At 45.7% G+C, this 10,589-nt stretch overlaps 1 protein-coding gene across 1 annotated transcript; it reads right to left on the bottom strand.

The window, feature by feature from the left end:
* Positions 1 to 1,284: 1,284 nt before the first annotated feature.
* On the bottom strand, positions 1,285 to 8,666 carry LOC107034609 (uncharacterized). Its single transcript, XM_072950122.1, has 7 exons — positions 8,476 to 8,666; positions 6,134 to 6,214; positions 4,341 to 4,467; positions 3,541 to 3,636; positions 2,976 to 3,058; positions 2,047 to 2,502; positions 1,285 to 1,959 (listed from the first exon to the last, which is right to left on the bottom strand). The coding sequence occupies exons 2-7, from the start codon at positions 6,143 to 6,145 to the stop codon at positions 1,285 to 1,287; spliced, it is 1,449 nt and encodes a 482-aa protein (XP_072806223.1). The 5' UTR covers positions 6,146 to 6,214; positions 8,476 to 8,666.
* Positions 8,667 to 10,589: the final 1,923 nt, after the last annotated feature.

Here is a 10,589-nt window from a genome sequence, read left to right as displayed (position 1 = left end):
CACCTGACCCTACATCTCAGCCTTTTGACCGTCCACCTGGTTGCTTTTAGGCACTCTCAGAACCAGCCTGGTGCCCAGATTTGTGGCAACTTGTGACCTAAAATGACACTATTATATTAGTGGAGAAAAATTACCCAGGCGGATATTGGTGCTTCTGGCATCTTGGTTTCAAGGAGTCTCCCTTTCTAGGTCCAGCATTTGGGTGAATTTGGAAGCGTCCCCCTTGTGGAGCCTCAGGGACAGGTGTGTGTTTGGGGACAACGGTTCCCCTGAACTGAACTGTTTTCTGAATCTTTCATCTTCAGTGTCCCATTTTTGCCTAGTTAATAATAAGGTGAAACATGTTTCAACTAAGAATGTCCCTCTGGCCCCAGGTTGTTTCCATCTACAGAGACATAGGCTGAGGGGCCACCAAAACTTTGGACTAGATGACTTTTATACTTCCCCCATGACCTTGCCAGACCAGCGCCATGACATTTGGGAAAACCTGGCAAGTGGAGGCGAAGCTCACAGCTGTGTCACCACCAGGGCCTGATGGGGACAGATGGGGTTGGAGGGGTGGATGTTGGAGAGAGTGGAGCTAAGTTGGGTGGAAAGAGCTGTTGAGAAAGGGTGACTGAGTCTGGGGCTGAATCTCTCCCCACATGCCGAGTGTAGAACTGAATGCCTGTGTTTAGAGGGGCAAAGAAAACTGGACACCAACATTTAGCTTCTATATCAATGGACTTCATTGTTTGAATATTTGCAACTATTACTCCATTTACAAATTTTGATTTCTTACAAAATTCTGCATTCCATATGGCTAGATCAATTCATTCTCCATTTTATGCCACGTGTTTATAAGTTGGTGTTTCCCCCAAATCACAAGTTGCCTAATTGTGTGTTGAAGGCTTCTTTTAGAGGCTCGCCCCGCTGCTCCTACATACTGATTTATTTCTGACATGAAATCGATCTCTAGTTCCATTCTGGTTTAAGATTGCTACAGCCTCCACGTGAGCGTTTTATGTTGACCAGGAAATAAGTGACCGCTGAAGACGTCCCTTCCTTCAGGACACTGAGGGGCTTTTGTGCAGTCTGGATCCTCACACGTGCCGGAGGGGTCGCTCTGTGAGTGAAGTATTTCTCAGGGTTTACACTTCTTCAGGCTGAATTATTTACAAGTACGCGTCGACGCTCCTCGGCTTGCTTTGGTATTTCACAGTTGTCACCTTTAGTGTTTCCTCTTCCACTGAGTTTCTCGCGCTCATCAGTCCTGGCGCTTGGCTGAATGCCCCTGCAGAGAGATTACAGGCCTCCTGGTGCTCCATGTGCAGTCTGCTCACGCTTAACAGTAAGTGTCAAAGAGGAACTAGGGGCTCGCCTCTGCTCAAGCCGCCTGGGTTCTTCAGGGTCGAGAGCTGGTGCTGCGGACACCTGCGCTGCGTTCACAGTCACTCGTGGGCACGCGGAGCCGCTGCCACGCGCGCATGCCTGTCCTGACTGAGGGGGCCGATGCCTGAGCGCGTCCGCGTGGGTCACAGGCAGGGCCTTGATCGGGCGTGCCCTTCGGGGCGTCGCAGCGCTGCCTCCCCGCTCGCATTCGCAGCGCGCTGTCCCCCCCCCCCCCCCCCGGCGCGCCGTCTCCCGAGCGCCGCCCTGGCGGCCCCCCCAGTGCTGGGTCGCCGCGTGCCGCCGGAGGGACGAGCTGTGCCGGAAGCAGCGCCCGCAGCGCGGGCACCGGTGCGGCCGCTCGCCGGTGTGGGTCCGCTCGTGCCGCCTCAGGTTGGCCAGCTGGCTGAAGGCGCTGCCGCAGCGCGGGCACTGGAACGGCTTCTCGCCCGTGTGGGCCCTTCGGTGCCGGGCCAGCCCGGAGCTCTGGCCGAAGGCCTTGCCGCACACCGGGCAGGCGTGCGGCCGCTCCCCGGTGTGCGTCCGCCTGTGCTGGCTCAGGCCCGAGCTCTGGCCGAAGGCCTTGCCGCACTGAGGACACGCGAAGCGCTTCTCCGCACGGTGAACGCCCTCGTGCTTTCTCAGGTAGGAGAGCTGATTGAAAGTCTTCTCGCACACGCGGCACTCGTACGGCTTTCCCCCTGAGTGGGTTTTCTCATGCTGCTTCAGGTAGGAGCTTTGACCGAAGGCTTTCCCGCACAGCTGGCATCGGTATGGCTTCTCTCCAGTGTGGGTTCGATTGTGCTTTCTAAGGTCGGAGCTTTGCAAAAAGCCACTTCCACACAGATGACATTGATATGGTTTCTCTCCAGTGTGAGTCATCTCGTGTCGTCTGAGGCTAAAGCAATTACTAAAGACTTTCCCACACAGAGGACATTCACGTAATTTTCCTCTCGTGTGAGTGTGATCATGTCCGTTACCGAGTGACCCTTCGCTAAGAGATGTTCTAGACTGTTTGCTGACATAATGTTTCCTTCTTAAGTAAATTGATAAATGTTGATTTGAAGGAGATCTGTCAGTAAATCCATCACTCAAATCAGTAGAGTCAACGGGGTCCACTTGGGTGTGAGAAACCTGCTTTGGGGGAGAAGATGAAAGGCTGTTAAAGGTTGGCCCACATCCTGGTGTATGTTCATCTCTCTACATGTGAGCCCTCGGGTGTCGGTCAGTAACAGTCTCCTCTGAACATATTTCCAGTGTCATCTGCCTGCACGTGTTGTGTTACCCCCCTGCAGGCACAAACACCTTCTCTTTTATAGTACCCCAGCCCCAGAGATCTCAGATTAATTTTGAAGACTTCAGTGTTTGTTAAAGACTAAGTGATAAGCAATGTTTATGCAGCTGACTTTTTATTTTTTAGATCTCAGGTTGTTGATCTTAGATTGTTTTGAGCTCATATTAGCTTATTAACTGACTTCAAGCCATCTGAGATATGCCCAGAGAGAGCTGAATCTCAATTACATGGAGACAGGTGTGCTCAGGTGCTAACTTATCTCATCGCCAGGTCTTTCGTGTGGATGCCTGGTGTTCACACCCATGACACTTACCATTGACGTGGTAGGGGATATGCTCCTCATGGTGATTTGTTGCATGAATATCATTTCTTGTTGTCTAAGGGGACTTTCACTACCTAAGGAATTGAAAAAAAATTAGGTAGTTAGAATCCCTTTAGTGGAATAAAAATGTAGTCCAACACCCAGTTTCCTGTGAGTATGATTCAAAAATCGGTACTTGGATGGGGAAGTTGTGTCAAGTAAAAAATACTCAAGGTAGTAGAAACATTTAAAGATCATTGTCTAGAGGAAAAAATCAGGAATAAAATATAAAAATGTAATGTGGTGAAGAGATACGAGGTCAGCAAGTGGTGGGAAAACCCTTCAATGGTAGGATCAGGACAAGAATCGGCTCCGTTAAAGTGTGGCTGCACACACACAGCACACAAGTTGTGGCTGATGTAGGCAGAGTGAAGACAGTATGCGGAACCCGCCCCGGGCCTCACTGACATGCTGGGCTGTGCCACTCGCTTCGCGGACGCTCAGTCAGCATTTCCAAGGGCTTGGCCCGCCCACGGCCAGAACCTCTCTGCGTGGAAGCAAGGCCCCTGATGCTCACCTGGACCCCGGCCTTGGGGACGTCCTTCTCCTTCCCTCCACAGCTCTTTCCCTTGCTCCAGCTGGAGAATCACATCCGATTTGGAGATCTGATACCCTGTTTGTTGAAAAAAAAATGTGTGGATATTTAGTCCGTGCTCATTAACCTTCCCTGTCCTCAAGTCCAGGGCTGGGTAATGGGACAGATAAAGACATAACTGGAGGGTGTTGCACCACAGACAATAACATCACCAACACATGGAACAGTGAAGATGCCTCATCAGACCAGGAGGAAACCCAGAGCAGCAGCAGAGACAGCGAGGACCTGGAGAGGCTGAGGCCTCTGCCCAGGTTCAGAGACAGAGTACAGCATCCTCAGTCTTTTCCAAAAGGGAAGATGAGCAGAGTCTGCAGTGGGCTGAGTATCATTTTTAAAAAATCACTAATAAGTCTCATGTGAATAATCAAGTTACGCAGTTTTTACCACTTTGCTCTCAAGCCTTCATGCAGTGACTAGAACAGAAGAATTACTTTAAAATGTTTGATCCATTTATTTATGCATTAAAATATCCGTTGAATCCCCAGTTCTGAGTGTTGGGACTGAGCAGCAGCAAGGCTACGAAGTGTGGCCGCCATTCCCTTTAGTGTGGCAACCAGAAGCACAACAGACAGAGATACCTTCCTTTTATGTAGTTATGACGATTATCGAAGAATCAGGAAGCAGTTGGAATGGGACATAGGGAAGCTGCTCTAAATACTGGTTGAGTGAGTGAGTGAATGGAAAGGACACGTCCACACGGACACACATGCTGCCAGGCCCACCTACGGAGACCAGATGGTGGATGTTTTCCAGCATCACATCTCTGAACAGCTTTTTCTGGGATGTGTCCAGCAGGGCCCACTCTTCCTGGGTGAAGTCGAGCGCCACGTCCCCAAAGGTGACCGTTTCCTAAAACGTCAGGGATACCTGGTTTACACAGAGCAGTTCTACCAACGTCCGGAGTGGGAGAGCTGGGATGACGGGGTGAAGGGGGCTGGCGTATAAAAGATCATTCCATGTGCGAGTTTCCCCTCAGTTCTCCGTCAGTGCCGAGCTGGTATCTGCCTTCCATGTACATTCACAGACACCTACACACTATGACTTTATAAATCTTTGTTTTACAGAAATATCGCATGAGGTGTATTTTAATACAACATAGAAGTTTTTCAATAACCTGGTAATTAGGACTTCCAGACAGGTGATTGTAAAATATTCTCTTGAAAAATCATAACTAAATCTTTTTTCCCCATTGATTTTAAGTAACTCTACAGATTCATAACAAGACAAACAATAACCATGGTGTGCTACTTAAAACATGAGAGCTGTTTAAATCATTTCCCTATAGGAACCTTTGGTTCCAAATATGAGCTGATTTAGTAACTTGTAATGAGTATTGGAGCATCCCATGTATGATTGTATGAAGTGTTTCCTGTCTAGCAAACCTAAGTAAAATTTAATATATGCATTATGCTACTGATCATGAAGACGTCCGAGAACCATGAATGAACTCTGCTCATCTTCAGAACAGAACAAGCTTCATATAGAACATGGCACCAGTAGGTGTCCTCTGTCTTAGTGCTGCAGGACTCAGGGGTTCATGGCAGACTCTGGGGGCAGGTGGTTCTGAGCACAAGGCCGGGAGCCCCTGGGTGGCTGAGCTGAAGGGCCGTCCTCGCCTGACCTCCCCTGTGGTGCCAGGACCCCCGTTCCCAACATTCTAGGGCGTCTAGACTCTAGTTATCACCGTGTCCCTTGTCATCTCATCTTGTCTCCATTGGAGGGTAAAAGAAGCCTAGTTATTGGTTTCGTTTTTATCCACTAAAAAAAATTTATACAAGAGCCTAAGTTTCCTCTACTTACTATAGTCTTTCTCCTTTCCACACAGAAATAAAATAAAATAAAATAAAAGCACAAGAAAAAACCCCCACTTCCCTCACATTCCTCCAGTTATCAAATAGGAATAAAAGGTTAATTAGTAAGAAGTAAACTGTGTAATGGAGGGAAAGACTGCTAATGATGATTTTAGTGACATCTTCCCAAAATTTTCAGTAGTGCAGGCATACGCTCATAACTGTGAGAGGTTTCAAGCTGGGAAAGAATAAACCTGCATCCTGTTCCTCTCGGCACAGAACAGTGCACACCGGGGGTGTAACGGGGAGCGGTCATCCTCAGGCTGTGCCGTCGGAGTCTGGGGAACGCGACGTTCTGCCCCTCACTCCTCTCCACCACTGGCAGTCACCAGCCCCTGATCCCATTACATCCAAAACCAGTCAACAAGTTAATCTTTTGCCAGTCAGGCCATGGGCTGAATGAGTTAAAAGCAGTTTTCTTACCTCTTCTGTAAATACGCAAGGTTAACACAGATACCCTAAATTGGCTAAATGTTAGGAAAGAGACATTTACCCATGAGGTGCTGACTCGTGTTAACTATCCCAGAGTCCTGGGCGACTTTATTGGAGCTCCGATGCCTGAACACTGCCTGATTGCACTTGGAACATACATGCCAATTTGAAAAAGTGGCCCATCCAGTGGAACTCGGGTGCGATTTCCCGAGAAAGAGGCGCTCGCTACTCACCAGGGGCTGCATTGTCAGAACTGTTTCCAGGAGTCGTTCTCTGGGTCACTCACAGCCAATCGAAGCACCAAGCAGTCAAATCTGAGGATGAAGAACAGTCATGAGACTCCAGCCCCGTTTGCAGCTCTCAGACCTACCTGAAATGGAGCCCCAGACCTTCACCTGGGAGGGACCCCCACCCTCCAAACAGAAACAAGGGGTGCATCCTAAGAATAACACGCAGTCTCTCCTCCCCCACAGTCACATGTGAGACAGCTGAGGCTGTAGTTACTCATGCAGAAACTCAACGTACAGACACCTTACAAGTAAGAAGGTGCTAGGCATCTACTTTTGTTTGTTAACTCTCCTGTGGCATCCAGAATTATTCAGTGTCCTCCCTAATTCAAAACCTAGGGAAACTTGACTCGTGGCACATGCAGTTTTAGGTTCTCTCCGGTGGGTAAACACTGTGGAATTCCTCAGATCACTTCTGCCTTAGGAAACCAACAGTGGTTCTCCAGCACCCCTGGCAGCCTTCTGGAACCTCACTCCCTTCCAGCTCTCCCTCAACCCTGACTTTTAGGGATGTCTCCCGTGGACTTGGAAGTCAATCTACTAAGAATCTATCTTATGATGTAGTTAATTCAAGGACTTGTTCCGTGTGGAGGAGCCATGGCTCCCATCCCGCCAGTCTAGTCCCTAGCATCCCTGCACCAGAAAGGAGCAGAAGTACGAGTCACGGTGTCGCTGCCACGGGCTGTCGCTACCCTCCAGGCCAAGGATACTCAGCAACAGGGACTGTCTGAGGTTTAAGAGGAAATTGGTTTATTTACAAATTTCCAATTACATGCAGAGGTTCCAAAGACTTCAGCATATGACAAAGTTACACATCTAGGATAAGGAACAGATAGTGTTTAATTTTGCTTGGTTGGTGTCCTGTGCTCAAATTCTTTTTGCATAACAAAGATTCCCTAGGGTTTACTGTAATGTGATCTCAAACATTAATAATCAGAAGCTGCCTTTTATTACAGCCTTTTTCCTCTTGCATGTTCACAAAATGACTCCTTGTACCCATTCTCTAACGCATGGGAGCTTCTAGTGTATTGACCCCACTTTCCAAACATCGTAATGTCTCTTCATTTTTATCACCCAGTTTTAGGGGAAACCTCTCGATACAGTGGCAGCCAGTCCTCTCACTGCATCCCATCTGTCTTGAAACAGAAATCCCCTCTGACAATGTTTGCTCACAAGTCCCTGCTCTCCCGTCCTCTTCTCACAATCAAACTGATCGTGTGGTTACCAGCTTCAATTAGGAGGAAGCCCTAGATTAATGCAAGAATCTGCTAACTTGTGAAGAATCTGGAAAAATTCACAACGCTTAAGGACACACTCGAGGAAACAGTTCAATGATTGGATTACCTAGAGCCTTTGGGAAAATCCAAAGGGGAAGGACTGTCCAGGAAAACTGATCAAAAGTTGGCTACGGAATACCTTTGGTTTTTGACATCAAGGCAAATTTCAGAGTCAGATGAAGCATTCTGTTTTCCCCTTAGAATCTTTTTTCTGTTGAAAATAGGACCATGTAAACCCCTACTTGGTATCCAGGGAACCCCCAGGCCTAGGCAGAAGGGCAGCCCTGGAAGTAGGAAGAAGATGGAAGCTTGGCAGCCCTGTGCTACGTCCATCTTTCAAGTCACAGGCACCAGAGGAGGTTAATGTATATTACTGTTTGGGAAGAATTAAAATAAACCTCTCAAGAGGTTTATTGTATCTTGAGATAATTATTTTAAAATAAATATCACAAGACACCTAAGAAATAAAATGAAGAACATCACTTGATGAAACCCCTAAGAGGAAATTAATTCAGAGAAGCAGAAAAGGAAGTATTTACAAACACAGCAAGAGAAGCAGAAGCGGTAGATCAACGTGCTAGTAGCACTTTCCTAGTTGAAGGACAGGCTCTGTATCTGCATCGTACGAGGCAGTAACTGCCACACACAGGTGGTGACAGAACACTGGAAATTTTGACAGCAGTCCCCAGAATGTGAAGTTTAGTTATTTAACTGCACTCATTTACATTTTATAGTCACAGGAGACTGCTAGTTACTGTACTGAACAGCACAAGTTTAGGGTCTTAGGTTAGGCAGTTAAAATAAATAGATACGTTCAAGCCAGCAGCATTGGAACTGAAGAACAGGGGCTTGAACAGTGAATCCGAGAAGAGGAGATGGGGAAACACTGACACGATGTAACTCAGAGGCCACGAGGAGCTGCTTTGACAGGACCAGGGTCTAAGACAGATAGGACTTGGAACATTTTCACAGAATGAAGACAGCTCACAGCTCCCAGTCTGAAGAACTCACCAGAACCCAAAATTGGAGGATCCAGTGAAGCCAAGTAGATTCTGAGGCAAGTTCCACAGCAAGCAGCAGCTAATTTCTTGTCCTCCAATGTCCCAGACTGTCCAGTTTCTTCTTCTTGGGGCCAATGCATTGCATGTCTGTTTGAGCTCCTTTATACCTGGGAGACGGTTTATAATCCAATCTGGGCTATGTTCCAGGGATACACCCTGCATCGATGGATGTAACTGTCCAGTAGGGTTTCAGCCCGGGAGACACGCCCTGTTCAATTTGATTGGATTTTTCCAGACTAATACACAATTGCAGCCCCCACACAAAGTTGGAGCGCAGAGATGTAAAGACATTACTGAGGGATGGTGAAAAGACACACCCATCCCTGTCTCCATTCTGAGTGCCTCCTGGGTACTGGGAAACATTCTAGGTATTCCCAATAAGCAGGGCGTCAGACACAATGGGATTCTGTGGAAAGGAAGCTGGAATTCCCTGAGAGAAATATGGAATTAAAAATAAAAGGTGAGGAACAATGAAAATCTGAAATATAAATACTGAGGTGACAAAATAAGGTATATTAATGGAACGAAGAACTTGCACTGGCCACGTAGTACTTCCAAGAACATGTTAGGAATTTACTGACTATGCAAAAAAAATGGGAAGACAATTTTATACTTTATTTCTTGGTTAGTGGGGGAATCACACAATGCTCCAATGTAGTAAAATGCAGTGAATAATTTTACTTCCGGGTCATTCACAGTTGACTTTCACCTTTGAGAGGAAATCTCATGGTTGTGGAGATGGCTCTCTAAGCTACAAATTCCTGGTTCCAAAATGGAAACACTTAAACCAGAGGGCATAATATTTCACTATATCTGAGGACATGTAGGTTATTTGTCATAAAATGCCTAAAAATCCTATTATGCCAGGCATTTCAGTTCCATTGCCCATGCTCATTAAAGAGTATTTATTTCATTTCACCTGAAACCAAAATATTAAGGTAGATCAACTATACTTCGATTTGAAAAAAGAGTATTTCAACCTTCGCTATTACCACTCAGTCTCTGAGGACTCACACTTTTCGCTCACATTCGTCAAATTGTGTGTAAACTATTTCACAAATGAAATAGATAATTTTGGGTGGATACTTTCCACCACAAGATTTACAGAATTCCTGTCCTGTCATTCATTACTTATGCCGTCTCCCTCATAAAAGGAAGTGAGTTGCTTTTAATCTCAGCTGGGTAATTGATTTCTATATTTGTGTTCTTTCCTGCTGTCTCCTGTCATGGCAGAATGTACATTATAATTAAAAACCAATACACTTTATTTTTACTTTTTAAGTATTTATAGTGTTATATTAGTTTCAGGTGTGCAGCATGGTAATTTAATCATTTTAAACAGTATACTCTACTTAAAGTCATTATAAAATATTGCCTATATTCCCTGTGTGGTAAAATTTACCCCTGTAGCTAAGTTTTAAATTTTATAATTTTTCCCTTTTTTGTTAATGGAGGTAAAAGTTTTAAAATTTTATACATAGTAATTAGTAGCTTTCAATCTCTTATTTCTAATTTGCCCCTCCCCCTTCTCTCTTTACTTTGGTAAACCCCAGTTTGTATCCTATATTTGTAAATCTGTTTGTGTTTTCTTATTTCATTTCTTTGCTTCACTTTTTTTTACATTTCACAATAAGTGAATGCATACAATATTCATCTTTTTTTTTTGGTCTGACTTTATTTCTCTAATAATAAGACCCTCCAAGTCCATCCATGTTGTTGCAAATGGCAAAATTTTATTTTATTTTTTATGACAGAGTAATATTCCATTATGTACTCACCACTTGTTCTTTATCCATTCATCTGTTAATGGACACATAGATTGCTCCCATGTCTTGGCTAGTGTAAATAATGCAGATGTGAACATTGGGTGCACGTTTCTTTTCAAAATTGTGTTTGAGCTATATACCCAGGAGTGGAATTGTTGGATGATACATAGTAGTTCTATGTTTAGCCTTTTAGGACTCTCTGTGCCCTTTCCCATAGCAGTGCACTAATTTATACTCCCACCAACAAGTGTACCAGGGTTCCCTTTTCTCCGTATCCTAGACAACCTATTTTATTTGT

The sequence above is a fragment of the Vicugna pacos genome, chromosome 26 (genome assembly GCF_048564905.1).
Source record: "Vicugna pacos chromosome 26, VicPac4, whole genome shotgun sequence".
Taxonomy (NCBI): Eukaryota; Metazoa; Chordata; class Mammalia; order Artiodactyla; family Camelidae; genus Vicugna; species Vicugna pacos.
The sequence above is the reverse complement of the archived record's forward strand: the minus strand, read 5'-3'. Positions and strand labels throughout refer to the sequence as shown.

What these genes read in the sequence shown, in the direction of transcription:
- LOC107034609 (XM_072950122.1), bottom strand. An exon ending in TCCCCAAGGCCGGGGTCCAG is followed by an intron (nt 3,059 to 3,540) that starts GTGAGCATCAGG and finishes TCAATTCCTTAG; the next exon opens with GTAGTGAAAGTCCCCTTAGA. An exon ending in TATCCCCTACCACGTCAATG is followed by an intron (nt 2,503 to 2,975) that starts GTAAGTGTCATG and finishes CCCCCAAAGCAG; the next exon opens with GTTTCTCACACCCAAGTGGA.